The sequence below is a fragment of the Lampetra planeri genome, chromosome 3, assembly GCF_965212315.1.
Source record: "Lampetra planeri chromosome 3, kcLamPlan1.2.h2, whole genome shotgun sequence".
NCBI classification, from domain to species: Eukaryota; Metazoa; Chordata; class Hyperoartia; order Petromyzontiformes; family Petromyzontidae; genus Lampetra; species Lampetra planeri.
Window position 1 is genome coordinate 18,457,493 of NC_136109.1, and position 20,484 is coordinate 18,477,976.

At 51.2% G+C, this 20,484-nt stretch overlaps 1 protein-coding gene across 3 annotated transcripts in view; it reads left to right on the forward strand.

Annotated features, from left to right (window-relative positions):
- LOC144739587 (phospholipid-transporting ATPase ABCA1-like) overlaps nt 1–20,484 on the forward strand; it is a 71,703-nt gene that overhangs the window by 22,706 nt on the left and 28,513 nt on the right. For all 3 annotated transcript variants that reach the window (XM_078622524.1, XM_078622529.1, XM_078622526.1), the window contains 15 exons: nt 4,144–4,346; nt 4,983–5,156; nt 5,550–5,772; nt 7,725–7,946; nt 8,604–8,808; nt 9,415–9,519; nt 12,410–12,587; nt 14,138–14,269; nt 14,816–14,955; nt 15,833–15,970; nt 16,490–16,764; nt 17,142–17,220; nt 17,988–18,193; nt 18,723–18,771; nt 19,941–20,036. In XM_078622524.1, the coding sequence (XP_078478650.1) occupies nt 4,144–4,346; nt 4,983–5,156; nt 5,550–5,772; nt 7,725–7,946; nt 8,604–8,808; nt 9,415–9,519; nt 12,410–12,587; nt 14,138–14,269; nt 14,816–14,955; nt 15,833–15,970; nt 16,490–16,764; nt 17,142–17,220; nt 17,988–18,193; nt 18,723–18,771; nt 19,941–20,036 (2,425 nt within the window). The remainder of the gene's footprint in view (nt 1–4,143; nt 4,347–4,982; nt 5,157–5,549; nt 5,773–7,724; nt 7,947–8,603; nt 8,809–9,414; nt 9,520–12,409; nt 12,588–14,137; nt 14,270–14,815; nt 14,956–15,832; nt 15,971–16,489; nt 16,765–17,141; nt 17,221–17,987; nt 18,194–18,722; nt 18,772–19,940; nt 20,037–20,484) is intronic.

Genomic DNA, 20,484 nt, shown 5'->3' on the forward strand with positions numbered 1-20,484 from the left:
AGGACCATGTCAAATCGGCTGTTGATGACATGCTAGCCGCCGACATCATTTCTCCCTCCAACAGCCCTTGGGGAGCGCCGATCGTCCTGGTTAAGAAGCAGGACGGTTCGTTGCGGTTTTGCGTTGACTTTCGGCGCCTTAACAAAATTACGGTTGCCGACGCATACCCGCTCCCACGGATGGACGAATCGCTTGACGCCTTGGCGGGAGCGCGATTCTTCTCCACATTGGACTTACTTTCGGGATTCTGGCAGCTTCCTCTGGACGATGATTCAAAGCCTAAAACTGCTTTCCGTACTCCGCACGGCCTGTTTCAATTCAACCGGTTGCCGATGGGCTTACACTCAGCGCCGGCAACTTTCCAGCGGTTGATGGAATTGGTTTTGGCTGGATTGCAATGGGAGTCGTGCCTGATTTATTTGGATGACGTTATTGTCTTTGGCAAAACTTTTGATGAACATCTCCAGAGGTTGCGGGCGGTTTTCCTAAAGATGCGGGCTGCTAATTTGAAATTTAAGCCCCAAAAATGCCATTTGTTACGCGAGTCGGTGCGTTATTTGGGGCACATCGTGGGACGCTCAGGTATTTCTACCGATCCCGCCAAAACGCAGTGTGTAAGCTCCTGGCCGACTCCCACCTCAGTGGGAGAGGTTAGGAGTTTTATTGGGTTTGCGTCGTATTATAGACGCTTCGTCGCTAATTTTGCGACTATAGCAAAACCCCTACACGCTTTAACATCAAAAGGGGTTCGGTTCTGCTGGGGTCGGGAGGAGGAAGCTGCTTTTTGCTCCCTTCGGGACGCTTTGGTAAACGCTCCTCCCCTGATTTACCCTGATTTTTCAAAACCATTCTTGCTCGACACCGATGCGAGCAACACGGGTATTGGGGGCGTGCTCTCCCAGGTGGTTGACGGCGTGGAACGTGTGGTTGCGTACGGCAGTCGGGTGTTGTCTCCAGCGGAGCAACGATATTGTGTCACCCGTAGGGAACTGTTGGCAATTGTCCATTTCATCCAACAGTATCGCCCATATCTGTACGGTCGGCATTTCACCGTCCGCACAGATCATGCGGCACTGCAGTACGCCCTGAGGGTTCAACAGCCATCGGGACAATTGTCCCGATGGTTGGAGGTCCTCCAGGACTACGATTTCCAAACCACATACCGTAAGGGCGTTCGCCACACCAACGCGGACGCTCTGTCGCGCTTGCCAACCACCTCTGAGTGTGCATGCCTCCTGGGGTCTGGACGTTGCAGACCTCCAGGGGACACATCGGTTCCTGTCTTGGCGGCCGCCAACGACGACGATACAGTAGTTACTAATTCGATCGAACAACAGGGCAAAGATTCCCTGTTGGGGTTGCCCGTCATTGACTGGGGGCGCCTCCAGATGGAGGATGTGTCCCTCCTCGGGTGGCGACGTCGCGTTGGCGGTGCGGCGGGGGGAAAAAGAGGTGGTTCCGACGCATGGGAAATGTGCCAAGGCCTGCTGATGCATTGGGACGGGAAGTCGCGTCGACATCGGCTGGTGGTCCCTACTGGGTTGCGGGGCAGGGTGGTATGGGCCGCTCATGAGCGCCTCCTACACCTGGGGACCCAAAAGACTCTCGCCTTGCTGCAACTTGATTTTTATTGGCCTGGCATGACGAGGGATGTTGGGGATTTGTTGGGATCATGCCCTCGATGTGCACAACGCAAACCGCCGGCACGGGAGTCTAACCCGCCCTTGCAATCGATCAAAGTGTCCAGGATAAACGAGCTGGTCGCTCTGGACATTTTGGGACCATTCCCCGCCACCCCCAGGGGGAATAGATATTTGTTGACTGGTGTCGAGTATTTTACACGCTGGCCTATGGCCTGGCCTCTGGCCAACCAGTCGGCAGCAGCCATCGTGGAGGCCTTTGTTCAGGGTTATGTCCTGGACAAAGGTGCTCCGGAGAGGCTGCTGACCGACCAGGGCAGAAATTTTTCCGGTAAACTACTCAGACAAGTCTGTGATCTCCTGGGCACAAAGAAAATTCGGACCTCCCCATATCACCCACAAACTGACGGGATGGTCGAACGGTTGCATCGCACCATCACGTCCATGTTATCACAACAAGTTTCGGACTCGCAAACGGATTGGGACCTACAAATTCAGGGGGTCTTGGCGGCGTACCGGATGGCACCCCATGCAGCTACGGGGTTTTCTCCCTTTTACCTCATGTACGGCCGAGAACCAGACCCGCCTGTTCGTGCCCAGTTGCAGATCCCCGTGCCGCAGGGAAAAACTAATCTGGCTGACCACGTTAAATTTAATCTGGACAAATTGACCGAGGCACGGGATGCTGCAATGCAAAACTCTGACCTCCGTCAGAAGGCGAATGAGCGCCTCAGATTGAGTCGAGCGCACATGCTGCAGTGGAAGCCGGGGGACAAGGCATGGCTGCACTGCCCCCAGGTGCCACTGGCAACCTCCTCTAAACTGGTGCGGCCGTGGCGGGGCCCTGTGGAAGTGGTGGAGGTGTTACGACCGCAGTGCGTGCGCATCAAGTGGGGGAAGCGGCGATGGTTCGTGCACCCCTCTAGGTTAAAACCCTTCTCTGCGGTACACAATCACACTTCACACGCGCGTGGCCAAGCATGTGGGGGGTCGGCCGACTCGCTGGGTCCGTCTCCGTCGCTCTCACCTAATGCCTTGCCGGCTGTGCCACCTTCAGGTGCATCAGGAGTGACGGGCTCACGCCCAATCACCCCTCCTGCGGATACCGAGGGTCACGCGGAGTCGGATGAATGCTCACCCCAAGACGGAAAATTGCCACCTGATGGTCCGCCACACGCGGTTACCCCGTGTGAGGGGCCCGCTGCAAGGACGCGCGCTAAAATGCGCAAACTGTTGTGAGGCCGGAAAATGTGTACATAGCTGTTGTGTTCATTGGATGTTGTGTGGGTGGTGTGTTCCCCACTCCTCGGATGTACATATGTTGGCTTCACCGTGTGTTGTGTGTGCGTGGTGGGTTCCCTGCTGATTGTATATAGGCTGTTTTTTTTACGGAATTCGTATTTATTCGGGGGGGGTGCGACGGGTTGTTTTCTCATCTTGCTGTTGCGTTCTTGTTCTGGTTCCTGTTATTGTTCAAAAATAGTGAGGCACACGCGCGGTCAGGGGGTGAAGGCACCTTTATTGTCAAATTTTTGTATGTTGGCAGCCGGGACGGCTGCATGCTATGCGGGGGGGAGTGATGTAGGGGTGTTAGAGAGAGAACCCGTTATGCATGGCAGCCTATGGTAAACAAACACAGTAGGCGGGGCTACATGTGTGCACGAGCAGGTGCCCTCTGCGACGTCCGCGCCAGACACCCTGGGGGGTCGATTCGGTCATTATGATCCCCCGGGGCCCCACCCCTCAGGGAGGGGTTGGGTATAAAAGGGGAATGTATCGAAGGGCTCGGGAGTGTTGTGTTAGCTAAGAAGAGAAGAGGAAGACGTCCTAGATAGAGCCCTGGTCTCCCCCTGGCACGCCGTCCTTATCAGGACCGCGCAGGCTCGAGCCAGTGGCGTGGTACCAGAGCCAGAGCCAGTGCTGGTCTGGACTCTGGGTACCGGGCCCGACTGACCAGTGTCGGGCCAAGATAGCCTCCCCTAGCCCATTAGAGGAGGACTCAGAGGCAGGCTAGGGTTAGCCTAGAGGTGTGTCCTCAGATAGACGGGTGAGGGGGCCGATACCCCCTCAGTGTGTATGTCACAACGTATGGTGTTAAATAAACAAGTGTGCCTCCAACTCCGGTGTGAACGAGTCATAAGCGTTACTACACATGGATAGCTGCATGAGTAGCGGCAAGGATAGAGGAACAGGTAGAGGTATGGATAATGGGACAGGTAGAGGCATGGATAGAGGTACAAGTAGAGGCAAGGGTAGCATGTAGCAGCATGGATAGAGGCAAGGATAGTGGCACGTATAGTGGCACAGGTAGAGGCTCGGGTGGAGGCAGGGTTAGAGGCAGGGGTAAAGGTACAGGTAAAGGCATGGGTAGAGGTAAGGGTAGCGGCATAGGTAGCAGCAGCACAACTCGCACACGTACCGTACACACACACACGAACCCTTAAAAACACGGGCCTCACTCAGTAGGCGCTCGCTAATTCTGCGCTCACCAAACGTGTGGCAGTGCATGGAGCTGGACAAGCTGGAGGGGGTGCAGGATGAGCCCGGGCTGGAGCGCCGGGCACTGGAGCTGCTGGAGGAGCGGAAGCTCTGGGCCGGCGTCGTCTTCCTGGACCTCTTCTCTCCCTCCGCCCTGCCGCAGCACCTGCGCTACAAGATCCGCACCGACATCGACCGCACCGAGAGGACAAGCAAGAGCCGAGACCGGTAGCAGCAGCATCACCAGCAGCAGCTGAGGCAGCAGTAGTGGCAGCGTCATTTCTAGGAGTTGCAGAAGCAGTTGTAGTTGCAGGAACACGAATGGCACAAGCAGAAGCAACAACGTCGTCATTGTCAATGTAAATAAATAATAGTCACAATCATCTTGGGGGGGAGGCCTTCATCCAGCAGTAGGTAGATCATAGCTGATTATGATAATAAAGAATTGTCCCATCTGACGTCTGTAAGTTGCAGGGTGGGTTCCGTTCACCTCTGAATATCGGAACGCGCAAACGACTCAGCGTACATTTTATTTAGAGAGGCCGTTGCTTTTTGAAGACACTGTACTCACCACAGAGAACTGTAGCGACGCAACCGCACTCTACCATAGCTGGTGCCAAACTGTGCCACACACCCTCCCACATGGCCTTGTGGGAGCCTCGGTACCGATAAAGTTAGTTTATTTTAGTTTTTATTTCGTTTGTGTTTTGATGATATACACGTTTGTGATCGAAACGGGAAAGGGTCAAGGGATCAAATTAATTTACCATAACTCGATCTCCGCCATCTCCCCCCCACCGTTCCTTTGCTCTGCAATCCCACAACCCGTTCTCCGGGTTCTCGGCGGCCGCGACGGGATACCAGCTACTGGGACCCGGGCCCTCGCGCAGATGCAGCTGAGGACATGAGCTACATCTGGGGTGGCTTTGCGTACCTGCAGGACATGGTAGAGCGCGGGATCGTGCAAGCGCAGACGGGCGCGGCCACCATGGGCCTCTACCTGCAGCAGATGCCGTACCCCTGCTTCGTTGATGACCCGTAAGGCCGCCCGCGTTCCCTTACACCCCCCTCCCAGTTGTCATCGGTAGTGCAGTGGCCGCAATTTCCGTTGGTAGTGCGAAGCTCTAAAATCAAGCGCTAGTCCTAATATTTAATGCTAGCCCGAACGTCAAACCATAGCCCTAACCCTCACACTAACAATCAACCTAACACTAACCCCCAACTCAAACCCTTCCACTAACGCTAACCCTATCCCTAACCACTAACACTACCCCTTGCCTTAACCCTTCCACTAACCCGAACTCAAAGTCTAACCCTAATCCTATCATTAACAGTATTCCTAGCCCTTGCACTAACCCTAAGCCTTTCCCCGCCCCTACCCCCTCAACTCTGCCCCTACCCCTGAACCCTTGCGCCCTGACCCCCCGCCAGCTTCACCACGTACATCGGTAATATCCTGCCCATGTTCATGACGCTCGCGTTCATCCTGCCCGTGTGCCTCATCATCAAGAGCATCGTCTGGGAAAAGGAGCGCCGCCTCAAGGAGGTGCTGCGGGCCTCGGGCCTAGGCCGCGGCACGCTGTGGGCCGCGTGGTTCACCGACAGCGTGCTCACAATGGTCGTCTCCTGCGCCTTCCTCGCCGTGATCATCAAGGTCGGCGGCAGTGGTGACGTCGCCGGCTGAGGGCGGAGATGTCCGCCAAAATATTTGTTTTTTAATCGGGCCTGCACGATTGGACGGTCAAGTCCAGGGCGGTGTCCACCATCAGTTTCACAACGGTTGGAAATTAACGGCGTCACAAATGGGCGGCAAAAATGGCTGTGGAGCTTCATTTAGTGAACAATACAAAGGAGTGTTGGAATCTGCTGGGTCATTTGTCATTGAGCGGAGATGGCTGAGTGGAGAGTTGGTTAAAATTCTGTAATAACACCAGGCAAGGTTCCTGCATCAGATAGAATGGAGCTTCTGTGCCGGATGAGACAAGCGCTCCGTAATAGGGTTCTCTATCGGATTAGACGAGGGTTCACCGCGGTTTGTGGCATGTACATTGGACGTTGAACTTCTTTCTCGTCGTACGTAGCCAACCGCACCCGTTGGAGGTGTGGGGTTCCACACCATTTGCATCACTTTCCAAAATCGGCTTCGCCTGATGACCGACCGTCGTCGAACTTTTCCTCCCACCCGCTTGTCTCCGTGCCTACCTCGCTAGGTTCTCTCTGGCCCTGAGCCGCTGCTTCGCTCTCTTCATGGTCCTCTCTTGGGTCTTCGCCGTCTCAATGGCCGTCAAAAACGTGGTCCTGGAGAAGGAGCTCCGACTCCGGGAGACCATGCGTTCGATGGGACTGGACGCTCGAACCCTCTGGCTTGCCTGGTTTATCGATTGCCTTGTCTCTGCGAGCCTCAGCAATGTGCTGCTCACCCTGCTGCTCATGGTAATGGCGCTGCGCTCTCTCACTTCTCCTGTCTCTGCGGCCCCGGTCCATCGGGCTTGTATCGAATCTCACCACCCCCCTCCTCCCCATCCCCACCCCCCAGCGGTTTTGAGAAATTGTCACAAATGGGCATCACTATTCATTCCAAGAATAAAATTTTCTCTACCTCTTTTGTCCCCCCCCCCATTTCGTTTTTACGTTTGCGTGTCATTTTCGTGAATTGTAAATAGTTGTAACACATCGTACCATGACTGTTAAAACTATTTTAATTTACGTGTCGTTGCATGCCTATGGTCCACGCGTAGCGATTTCTTTTTTATAAAACATACCACAAAGTAATTGTCGTTATTGAGACAGCCAATTATCACGGTTACTCCGTTCGTATAGCATCTCATCGCTAATATTTGTTAACAATTATTGTCATACGTTTGTTGGGCTTTTTTCTCCCAATTATATTTCACTTGTGTGGCTATTGACTCAATTTCTCTGCTGCCCTTTCTCTCTCAGTAATAATCACTACAGACGGTGCTCATGTCTTTGTTCATTAGACCTGATCACAAAGATCAAACCACTGCGATCAAACCAATTTTTATTAACATTCAATCAATGAGACCATCAACTCATTAGGCTTGTGAACCCGGTTTAATTAACAACGCCGCTGCTAACGAGCTCAGTGGCAAATGAGCGTGTGTTCGAGCTCACCGAAGAACCTCATCGCTTACTTCAGATCGCAAACAGCAAGGAAAATTTTTATGATTCCAACACATTTTAAATGAGCATTAAACAATGTGGCCGATTTCATGATGTGCGAAACATAGGAATTATACCTTGGCTGTATTTTTGTATGTGGACAAAATGGCCAAATCTGCATAAATTGTCAAAGATTTGTCTGTATTTCTGCCAGTTATTGGCAGAAACTCTTTCCACATCTGGCTATGGTGGTGAATGCACGCGATCCAGTGCTGAGGAGGCAGGGTTGGTGGATATCACCGAGATTTATAACACGCTGTGAAACTCCACAACCTGCCAGGCTGCCAGACAGCCAGGGCGACGTGCTGTACAGCAAGTGAGTCTGTGATTACCTCGTACACGTAGGAGTATTCAGAAGTAAGCCTAACCAAACACTGCCGCCCCCCTCTCGCCCCTATCCCACGCGACCTCCGACTCCCGCAGTATGGGAAAGTGCTGCAGTACAGCGACCCTTTGGTGCTCTTCCTGTTCCTGACGGCGTTCGCCGTGGCGACCGTGTCCCAGTGCTTCCTGCTCAGCGTCTTCTTCTCCAGAGCCAACCTCGCAGCGGCGTGCGGAGGCCTCGCCTATTTCCTGCTCTACCTCCCGCACATCCTGTGCTTCATGTGGCAGGACTACTTGACCTTCCCCATCAAGATGGGCGTCGTAAGTTCCACGAAACCCTGCGTGCATCTGTCCGTCCGTTCGTCGATTGGTTGGTTTGCTCATCACCGGGGACTGAGTTTGAGTAGACGGTACGGGAATAGTAGCCGCAGCCATCACGAGAGGTGTACTGGATGTGGTGTATGTATGTACATACGTTTTGTTGAACTTCTTTTGCACCGTATGTACCCAACCGTGCTAATCGGAGATATGCCTGCCTGGTGCAGATATATTTTTAAGGTGGCGTAACCTGGACAGAATTTTATCTCTGGCCGTTAACTCGGGAAGATTTATGTTCGTTCGTTAGTCTTTCAAGCGCCCGTGACCACCTATGGCCACGTCACCCGAACTGCTCTCAATACCAACGTTTCTGCCTCGTAAGCGCTGGATCGCAGTGCTTAGTCGGGTGACCTCCACGCACAAGACAGGCTGTTTTAGGCTGCTGCAGGGCCACATTGTGGGCAGTAAAAGGCCATGCAGCAAAATCCATTGTTGTACTGTGTATCTATGAGGCCTACCTTCACCAACCACTACGAGCTAACATGCTGAAGCCTTGTCAAATAACCCCCACGTACCCCCACGACCCGCACGTACATCACTCACGATCCGCACCTACATCACTCATATTATAACTGAGTGTTCTCTTTGATGTTGTTGCAGAGTTTACTTTCGACCGTAGCCTTTGGCTTTGGATGTGAAAGCATCTCCCGCCTGGAGGAGCAAGGAATCGGAATCCAGTGGCACAACCTGGCATCGAACCCGGCGGCCGGAGAGTCGTACACCCTGCTCACATCCCTGCTGATGATGCTGTGCGACGCGGTCCTCTACGGCCTCCTCACCTGGTACATCGAGGCCGTCTTCCCAGGTGCGTCGGGAGCGGATCTGGAGGTTGCCCGGCGTGCCGGTTTACTCGTGGTGTTCTCCCTTTGCAGTGCCCTTAGGAGGCAGTGGAGAACGGTAGATTACTGCTGCGTATACATTGGCGGAGTCTTGAGTGGTGTACAGTTCAGCTTGGCTTCACAGACGATCCGACCCAAAAGCATGCAGCTCTTCTTCACTAGCTACACCGCTAGGCCGTGTGTCCTGGGCTGAACTGCATGGATTTCCAGCATTGTGAGTGGTAGGATTAGTGGCAAGAGTTAGTGTTATGTGTTACGCTTAATGTTAGGGTTTGGTTTAATTTTAAGTGTAATGTTCGGTTCAATATTAGGGTTAGTCGAAGGACGATGAGCGTTGTGTTTCATGTTAGGCTTAGGTTGGTGTGAGTGGTAAGATGTGTTTACGGCAATGTTGGAGTTAGGCTTTATGCTTCATGGAACAGGGTAAAGCCTTCATTGTCACTGTTTGAGGATAGCATCAATGTTTGGTCTAGTGAAAGTGCCTCCCTCTCCTGATTTTTCTGAGGTGGTAGGTTCCTAATGGCCGTGTCGGGCCCTCCCTCCGTCTTTCTTTCTCTCTCTCTACTCCACAGGACAGTACGGAGTCCCCAAGCCGTGGCATTTCCCGTTCACGAGCTGCGTCACCACGCTGGGCCCTCAGTCCCCACAGGGGACGACCTCCTCCAAACCCATGGCCGGTGAGCCTCACCTGGCAGGGGCTCTACACGTGTACACGTACAATCCACTGTTGGATGAGTGGGGCCTCCCCCACCACGCCGTTGCAGCTTGTGTGGGTTATTCGATACCCTACGCCGCCGCTGGTCGGTGTGCGTTTGGTGAAGGTGGAGAGCAGAGGTGTGGGAGCGTACAAGTACTGTACAGTCGTGCCTTTGTCTAACGCTGTTGTATCGGACGTGTGTTTCGGCTACATGCAGTTTACTTATTGAGGTACGCTTTCCGGAACACGGGGGTGATGTTTCAGCCATACGCGGTTTTAGTTTATTGTATATCAATATATTGTGTGTCTGTTATTATTTTTAAGTGATACCAAGTGGGGTAAGTAATATACAATTAGTGAAACAAAGAGGGAGGGGGGTGATAATTTCAGACCCAGGAACGCAACCCTATTTTCCCATGAGGTAGAATATTTGTCGAACGTGGTTTTGCGCAACATGACATTTTCCAGGAACGTGACCCCCACGTCCGGCGAGGTATTACAAATACAGCAAATATTTCCAAAATCTTAAACAAACACAAGATCCAGGTCCGATTCAGTACAGTACACAAAATCCGTGATCTAATCCCATCTGTGAAGGATGTCATTCCTGACATGCAATATCCTGGAGTCTACAAACTAAGTTGCACCTGTGGTGATTGTTACATTGGGGAAACGAAACGACATGTCTCGGACCGTGTTCGTGAGCACAAGGCAGATCTGAAACACAGCAGAACCAATACCTCCGCCGTGGCTGACCATTGTTACAACGCTGTGGGCTCTCATGATATTGTTTTTTTCCGAGACCAAGGTGCTCTGCAAACCTTCGGGCTACTATCAAAGGTTTGTTCATGAAGCCATCCAGATATATAAACATAGACATAACTTCAACCGAGAAGATTGATACAAATTGAGCAATCATTGGAAGGATGTTATTAACCAGGTTAAACCTTAAATGCTTTATGATGTTGCCTTCATATCCACATCTCCTGTTGCTTTAGCTCCCCACTCCCAGCCCGCTCTCTTTCCTCCCCAACCCCCCCTGACATTTTGTCCCTGCGTACCCTTTAATCCCTTCTAGTCGCACTCCACTTGGCAGCAATCCACTCCCCCTACCCCACACCCCCCTCTCTATCTCTCCTCCCTGGCTCCTCCCCCTTCTCTTACCTACATAGCCTCTTGTTACAGCAGCCCTTTTGCCCACTTCAGCAATTGTTTCTTGCTGTGGTTGTCACTGATGGCGGACGCTTGTGTTGCACCCGAAACGTCATTATTTAATTTATTTTATTTTATACCTGCGTGACTTTACCGAAAAAACCAAGAGTACAGCACAACAGTGGCTTTTTCTACGATGCTCTCTGCTGCCCACCAAGCAGCCCGACAGCCTTTTAGCACTTTAACCCTTGCTTCCCTTGCCGAGATCTGACGAGTATTACGGGTGATTTGTCACTTCAGCGATCGTTGGAACACAACTAAGATCCTCGGTTCAATGTTAAATCTTTTGGGCTGTATCTTTCTTTAGCTTCATCGTCTGCCGTGTATATTTCTAAAACTTCTTTAAAAGCACCCATCAAGTTATAAACTTTTCTCATTTTCTTCCTCCTCCCTTCACCTTTGTCTTTCTCTCCGCCTTCATGTTTCTCCGCCTCGTCTTCTCAAACTGCAACAAAATCGTCAGCAACCATTGCCACGACAACCATAAAAGGCTCGAAGCAGCCAGAGGCCAGCAAGGGTGAGAAAGTGGCACAGAAAGGGGGTGGCCAAGAAGAGAGGAATTCTGGGAAAAAGGGCGGTGGTGACAATGGAAATCCTGGGGGAGGAGGCGGCACTAACAAAAGGGATTCTGGGAAAAGGGACAACCGTGAAGCAGAGGTTTCTGGGACAGCGGTCAATTATGACAGGCGGGTGGCATGGTCAGCTGACATTGCGGAGCGGGCATCCAAGAAGGGAAAAAGGGGTGCCCGGCGTTCCCAAGGGAAGGGCCAAGGAAGCGGTGGAATGAGCCGGAGCAAGGAGAAAAAGTCCACAACGAAGGCAACAAAACGAACAAACGCTGAACCCGACGGACATCTGAACAGGGGTAAAGTCTAGAGTCGCACGCTCATAATGGCTGTGTCAAAGATATTCAGAACTGTTGAGGTCCTGGTTTTGAGGTTCAAGCTCTGGGGCTGGGTGCATCTCTCTCTTGCTCTCTTTCCCTTTCTCTCTCAGGCTGAGTGTCCTAGACACCCAGTCAGCATCAAGGAGATCCTGGATATTAAGAGAATGACTAAATAAAATCCAGAGACCAAGAATGTGTTTTTTTGGCAAGCCATTAAACTAAGATGGTTACCGCATCGCACAATTCCATATGCGCTTCTGCTGCCGTCTGAAACCTTCTTCTTTCCAATATTTGGGAAACCACCGGAGCTATGCACTTCTCAATCTAGATTGAAAACTAATTTATTTCGAACAGCTTTTTGTGTTCAGTTTGTTATCCTTACCCTGCACGTACAGAGCGAAAGAAGTTCAACATACATACAAAAATTTACTGAAATTCCCAAGGCTATAATCGACCAGACTAAGCCTGCAATAACAAATGCTGACTAAATTAATTCTCTTCTTGGTTCTTTCGGTAAAGTCACGTAAAAGGGAAATAATAAAATAATACAAATAAAACATAATAAAATATTTTATTATGTTTTATTTTTAATAATAAAATAATAAAAATACAACATAATCAAATATTTGATTATGTTTTCTTCTACGTGACTTTACTGAAAGAACCAAGAAGATGAATCCCGCGACAGCATTCATTTAAATGAATGCTGTCGCGGAGCCCTGCGTGACACAGTGGGAGACCGACCTCTCCCCCTTTCCGCATCTGTCTGCAGAGGACGTCCTTGTCGAGGAGGAGTCGGTGGAGCTCACGCTGGGAGTGAGCGTGCAGAACCTGGTGAAGAAGTACTCGACCATGGAGCGCCCGGCTGTTGACGGGCTGAGTCTGAATTTCTACCAAGACCAGATCACGTCCTTCCTGGGGCACAACGGAGCAGGGAAGACAACGACCATGTGAGTCACACATGGGGTGCTGGTGGCAGGGAGCGGAAGTGTAAGCGGTTACGAACCCGGCGACCCAAGCTCCATTCCCGCTCATGGCCAACACCAGTGACGATTATCTGAACCCATCCTGGGTTCAGAGACAATGGCGATCGGGCATGGTGCTGGCCACCCACCCCCTCGTGTACCGTGCAAGCCTTCATAGGTGCTTGCTAACTGCACTTACTCCAACAGCCTGTTAAGGCTATACGGGGGATCTTTGTCTTTGGTTTGCTACTGGTGGAGGGGGTGGTGGCGATGGTGGTGGTGATAGCGTGGGTAATTTTGCGTGGCCGGGAGTTGGCTGTGACAGAGATATCCTCTGGCCCCTACATTATTTATCATCTTCTTTGGACACGTAGCTACGGTACAGATACAATGGGAGGCTAATCGATGCCCGTGTACAGTCAAGGGATGGCTAAGCTAATTGCTGCCTTGTCTGAGTTGGAGAAATTACAGCTGAACCTGAAGCATTCCACTAAGAGGTGGGGCCTTACCATCAGCCACATCGAAGACTTGCCTAGGTACTTTATATCATCAAACACTCTACCCCCTCAACTCCCCATGAGCGATGGGGCAGTTGTAGAGAGAGTGGAGACATTTTCGTACCTGGGCAGTTTGCTTATGACTGTATGGCAGGTTTGGCAGCAGAGGTGTTACTCCGAATAAGTTGAGTGGCATTACCTTTTCATCAGCTGCGTAACGCTGTGTGAAAGCTACCTGGCCTATCACTCCATACGAAGCTCCGGGTCTTCTGGGCCACAGTTATGCCCTCTCTTCTCTATGCTTGCAAAGCATGGAGCCCTTTAAAGGAACATTTGCGTTTGTTTAAAACGACGAGCGAATGCAACAAGTTGACACAGTAGGGAGCTCTGCTGGTGGGTTCATCTGCCAGTCATCTCAATCAGTCAACCCATAGCACCTGGGTCTGTCCCGTGAACACCTGTCAGCGAGCCTTCGACACTTCACGTGGCCTCAAAGTGTACCTGGCCTGGCACAGCGGCCGTGGTGATGACACCGCCACTTAGTGGAAAATGGCAGCTGTTGTTGTTGATGTCGGTGTGGGTGGTGATGATAAAAGTGATGACGATTGTGGTGTTGATGCTATTGCTGTATGTGCTGCTGCTAATGGTTGTGGTGGTTTTGCTGGTGATGATGACAAGAATGGTGGTAATGATGACAACGATAGTTGGTGATGATGACAACGATGTTTGATGATAATACTACTGCTGATAATGGTGGTGATACTCATTGACGATGTTGATGACAATGATGGCAACAAATGCTTGTGCTGCTGCCGATGACGACGATGGTGAATATGCTGCTGCTAATGTTGCTGCTGCTGCTGATGATGTTTGATGAGTCTGATTATGACGGCGATGGTGTACGTTGTGATGGTCGTGTTTAAGATCCTCACATAACTCAGTGTCCCCAACGCGACCTTTACGAACCCGACACGGCCATTGTGAACCACGTGAGTCACCCAGCCCTCCTCTTCGCTTGATGCTTAAATTCCCGCTCAGGTCCATCCTAACGGGGCTCTTCCCACCGACGGCCGGCACGGCCCTCATCTACGGCAAGGACATCCGTACGGAGATGGAGTCGATTCGGAGCAGCCTTGGCACCTGCCCCCAACACAACGTGCTCTTCAACCAGTGAGTGCACACAGGAACGTTCTGCACTCACCAGCTTGATTGCTTGCTTGCTCACTCACTCGCTCACCAACTCACAAGCCCAGCCACCGATGTATTTGCTCACTCGCCCATCCACCCTGTATCATCGCGAACGAGTGCGCACCCCGGCTCACTCACTCAATCGCTCATTCACTTATACGCCGACTCACTGATTTACTTACTCGTGTACTAATTGCATCAGTCACGCACGCACTCACTAACTTATACAATCACTGGTTCACTCGCTCATTTAACTTATTCACTCATTCACCTATTCACTCACCCATGAACTCGTTTGTTCACCCACACTCTCTCACTCACTCACCCACTCATTCTGTCACTCGCTCACTCGTTCAAAGTGTCTCCCTGCTGCAATGAGTTTAAGGAGGTGCTCACCTCCCATCGATCCAACACTGAAAATTCCACATTCCTATGGCCGGAGACCAGTCTTCTCCCTCACGTCAATCACAAACTCGGTCTCTCCTCCCTGGGCATTGTTAACGGGCGATGATGTCTTGTCTCCACGAGGTTGACCGTGGAGGAGCACATCTGGTTTTACGCGCGGCTCAAGGGCTGCTCGTCAGAAGACGTGAAAGAGGAGGTGGAGCGCATGCTGGAGGACACAGGGCTGCTGATGAAGAGAGCCGAGCAGGCGGGGAACCTGTCCGGTGAGGCGGCACATAACACGCGGCGGCCAAAGCAGCAGCAGCAGTCAGAGCAGTTGGCAGCAAGAGGATGAGGAGGAAAGTAATTTTCAGTTCTGTCGTAGTAGATGCATCATCGTAATCTGTAATGCAGCAAACCCTTCCCTCTCGCGAGTTCAGCTAACATCGCGGTTTTCTCGCCCAAATTTACTGAGGTACAGTTCACCAATCGCGCCCCTATGTAAGTGTTTGACGGTGACATTCCAGTACGCGTCGTAACTGTACTGCTCGCGATGATGATGCTGCTGCTGCCGCAGAAGAACGCACGCGCTATCTTGTTTCCCAAGCAGCCCATCGTGGGTCCCAGGTCACGTGCTATTCCCAGGCCCCAGTGAGTCAGTGAAGTTTAACCACACCATATTCTTTCCTTTAGTGGACAGTTCTGTACACGGATGCGTGTGGAAAGTGTCTCACAGTGCGACAGGTGAGAGTGAGTGGAGAGGTGAGGGGTCAGTAGGGAGTGGTAGTGCAACGTAGCCTTTCGCGACCGGTATTGTTCATAATGAAGGTTTTTTGAGTTACATAGCTTAAATGCACATTTATATTTACGCAATTTTACGCAAAAACCTTTATTATGGGTAGTGCCATGGTCAGTGTGCTGTGCTATGAATCCGGCGACTTGAGTGCGATTGCCGCTCATGGCCAATGCCAATGAGAATAATCTGAATCGGTTCTGGGCCTTCCCAAGGTCAACTCAGCCTCAAATGAGTACCTGGTGCGGTGTGCAAACATTGCCACTGGGGAGACAAAGGCGGCCGGTCGTGGTGCTGGTCACCCGCCCGCTAATAGCACAGTCTGGTAAGGCTATACGGGGGATTTTGTCTTTATATTTGTCTACCAGGTGGGATGCAGCGGAAGTTGTCGGTGGCGATGGCGTTTGTGGCTGGCTCTCGGCTCGTGATTCTGGACGAGCCGACCGCCGGAGTCGATCCCTTCGCTCGCCGTGGCATCTGGGAGCTCCTGCTCAAGTACAAACATGGTAGGTACGGGTTCAACCCCTGGTCAGGGGACAGGCTGTGTGCCTGCGGTGGAAATCCGACATTCCCTTGGCAGGAAAAAGTATATCGTGATGACAGTGGTTATACATTAACACACACGCACACGTAAATGAGTTATTACTGTATATACAAGACAAAGATAAAGTTCCCCCATAAAGCCTTTAACAGACTGTTGACGCAAGTGCTCTTAGCGAGCACCTATGAAGGCTGGCACGGCACATGTGGGGATGGGTGGCCAGCACCACACCCAGCCAGCTTTGTCTCCCCCGTGGAGATGTTTAAGCACAGCACCTGGTTCTCATTTGAGGTTGAGTCGACCGTGCGGAGGCCCAAGACCGGTTCAGATCATCGTCACCGGTGTCGGCCATCAGCCGGAATCGAACTCGGGTCGCTGGGTTCATAGCGCAGCACAATAAGCACTAAGCACTGCACTAACACTCCCCACACACACCACATGCGCACACATCAACGCTCACCGCCACTCCCCGTCGTGCTCCCAGGCCGCACCATCATCCTGTCGACGCACCACATGGACGAGGCGGAGACGCTGGGCGACCGCATCGCGGTGATAGCGCGCGGGCGGCTCCGGTGCTGCGGCTCCTCCCTCTTCCTCAAGTCCTGCTACGGCACGGGCTACTACCTCACCGTGGTGCGCAGCGGCGCTGACCTGGTGGGGCCCAGTGGAAAGGGCCAGCAGCAGCCGGCAGAAAGGCCGGGGAAAAGCGGCGGAGGTGGTGGCGGCGGTGGTGGAAACTTGGATACTAACGAAGACGAGGTGAAACTTGCACTTGCTGAATCACTCGCTTGCATCCTCAGTCACTCGTTCTGTCTATCCTTCACTCATTTGCTTTCTCGGTTGATCACTCATTCACTTGTTTACATTTTCACTTGCTCATTTAGTCAATGGCTTGCCAACTCGATTCACCAACTTATTTCTGAAGCATTCACTGCTCGCTCACTTGCTCCCTCACTTGCTGACTCACCAGCTTATTTACTTGCTCACACACAGGCTCATGTACTTTCTCACGCACTCTTCCACATAGCCAGTCACTCATTCCCTCACCTCCGATGAGCACGGTTGCTATGTACGGTGCAAAAGAAGTTCAACTGACATACACACAACTCGCTATTGTTGCTGTTTTCTGCTTGCAGACTGATGGGAGTTCAAGCCACAACAGCAGCTCCGATGAAGGATTTAGCAGTGAAAGAAGCTTGGAAGAGAAACTTCCCGGTAAGAGGATCTGCAAATCATGCGATGGGATTTCAGAATGAGAATTTCTACTGATGCTCAGCTCCAGCAGACCAGGTTTTGGGATTTGATTCTTGATTGAAACTGTTTTAGGATCCGAGTCTCAATTAACATTGGATTTCAGGATCACAGTCTAGATTGGGACCAGGTTTGGGGATTCGATTGTTCATTAAGATCAAGTTTCACATTCAGAGTGTCAATTGAGACTGGGTTTCAACATTGGGGTCACGGTTATGACCAGGTTTCAAGATTGGAGTCTCCATTGAAACTAAAACTATTTTCATTTTACCAGGTAAGGCCCACTGAGCTATTTAGTTATTTTTCAGAAGCAGCCTGGCCAGGAATGATAGCCGAATGAAGTGGCTAATGTGGAAATGTATAGGAGCTAAATACTCTGAACGCACATTTCTAAATGTGGAGGGGAAACCGGAGGACCTGGAGAAAAACCCACGTGACCACGAGGAGAACACGCAACTTCAAATATACAGCAGGCATCAGGGTCGGGATCGAACCCACCACCTCCTGTATTTCAGGCGAGAGAGTTAACATCTCGCCACCACGGCGCCCCTTGAGGAGCACACATCTGTGTGCCACCTCAAGGGGCACACACGAGAGAAGATCTACCCGTAGAGCAGCAGCAGGAGGATGAGTGCCGGCAGGTTGCCATCGGCAACGTAGGCCTTCTATTGGAAGTACAGGGACACTAGCGAACCTCTCACCACTGTGGCGCCCCACCCCCCGCCTCCCAGGCGAGGTCCTGATTCTGCAGAGCCTCGTGGAGAGGCTGGTGCCCGGTGCCCGCGTGGTGGAGAACGTTGGCCAGGAGGTGACGTTCGTGCTGCCGTACATCGGAGCCCGCGACGGCTCTTTCGCGCTCCTCTTCAGCCACCTCGACTCGAAGCTCGAGGGCCTGGGCATCTCCAGCTATGGGGTCTCGGACACCACCATGGAGGAGGTGAGCCACAAAGCCGCGATGAGGAGGATGATAATGATGAAGTGTTCTTCAATAGTGCATCTCGGCAGCGATTTGTTTAACGTTTGTGTTTGGCCCATGAGCAAGCGGCCACAAACACGTGTCGTGGTGGGCCATGAGGACTGGCGTTTGAGACGCCCTGTGCTGGGGAAGCGGTGAGTGACGTGCGTGGAGCGAGCGGTCTAGACGTGAGCGTTGTGGTGGTGAGATGTTAACTGCCTCGCCTGGTATACAGGAGGTCATGGGTTCGACCCTGATGCCTGAATATTTGGAGTTTGTATGTTCTCTCCCGTGGTCGCGTGGATTTTTCTCCGGGTCCTCCGGTTTTTTCCTCCACATTTAGAAACGCGTTTTCAGTATTCGGGTGCTTTAAAATTCCACATGATGAGTCACTTTGTCAAGATTTCAATTATGGCCAGGGCTCTTCTGAAAAACGAGCTAAATAACTCAGTGGGCCCTACCTTGCCCCGACTCTCATCATCTTCGCTGTCGTTTTTTCCCCTTGTCGCAGATTTTTCTAAAAGTGGCAGAGGATCCGAGCCTGGAGACCGAACACAAAGGTGAGTCGTCGTCCCCCCGCCTCCCTCACATGGTTAAAATAGAAATACAGCACGAGCCATAAACCTTCATCAGCGTTATCAGCCATGATCAATCCACTGCTGAATGAAGGCCTCACCAAGCCATCGCCATCTCTGTGACAATCCACCACCTAGCACTTGCACGTGAGAGCATTTCATCGCTCCATCTCCGAAGACCTGACGAGATATGTTAGGATTCAGCCCCCACCGACACCACCCCGGTGATTAGATGAAGTTCCACAATTCGGGGGTCATGATTTAAATTATAAATCAATTATTTTTAGTTTCACTATTACTATCTAATTTCTATCATTTCTTTTCTCTAATTTTTTTAAATTCAATTCACGAAGCCTAAATGTATCATCAGCATATCACTTGCATTCCGTTCGCATGAATCAAGAGTAATCGATTATCACACGCACAAATCAGTGTGTGTATTGTGAGCGTTCAAATCAATGTTACTTGATGAATCCATACATTGATGCACGCCCTGAACGTGAGCGATGTGTACTTTTGCTGGGACAGCCTCCTACCTTTGCTGCTACTGAAACAAACCAGGCAGAACAAACAGTACAGGATACACATGAGACTCACGGTACAGGTGAGTGAGGCGCAGCAGGACAATACCGATCAGACGGACATCATAAAGTACAGATGGGATACAACAAGTCAGTAGAGATGAGACGGACAGTACAGACAAGAGAAAGCAAGAGACATTTTTAATCGGCAAGCCAGTGACAATGAGACAATATAGAAGATACAATACAAACAAGACAGACAATGCAGACGAGGCAGGCACTGCAGGCAAACACAGCACAAACGAGATGAACGGTGTCGGTAAAACATCATACAAGTGAGATAGGACAAGTAAGATGAAAAAAATAATGAAGACGAAAAGAGTTGTGATAATTAATGGCACCGTGAGGGGTTCCTGGTGGAGGAGGAAATCTGTTTTTAGCGAATAACAGGCAAACAGACCATTCCATCAATGAAAGATTCTTGAGCACAGAGCGGATCGATAGTTGCATCAAGTGAGTCAAACGAGATTGATTGATCGATCGACAGGAGCGGAGAGAGAGAGAGTCAGATCGACATAAAACAATCGAGGTCAGAGAAAACACCGTTCGGGATGAGCAATGTCCTCGTTGCAGATGAAGGTGTCTCCACGAAGGGCAGAGGGAGGTGGTGGAAGGAGAAAAGCAGCCTCTCGCCCTCCAAGACGAAGGAGAACATGGACACTGAGCTGGGTGAGTGACGACGATGACGACGATGGTCCTGCCAAGCTTTCACAGAAGTGTGCGATGATTGCTACAGTATGTATAATCCCCAATCGGGTAATTTGCTGGTCATTTTTTACATTTGCCAACTTTTAGACCATGACGCCGGCACACAATGACCTACGTTTAGCAATGACACCACAGGATCTCAAAGGTCCACTGTGAGTCAGACGGCACACGTTTTCTTTGGCTATTGCCACAGTAATAATCTTGACTGCCGCTGAATTAAAAACCGTGAACCTCTGCAACAAGCGTCGAACTCGCCACTGCTTGGCCACGTCACCATGAATGATTTTGATGATGGCAGTGATGATGATGATGATGTTAATGCTGCCAATGCTCTGCTGATGATGCTTACACTGATTACGATAACAATGATGCTACTGAAGATGATGCTACATGTTACTACTGATGATGG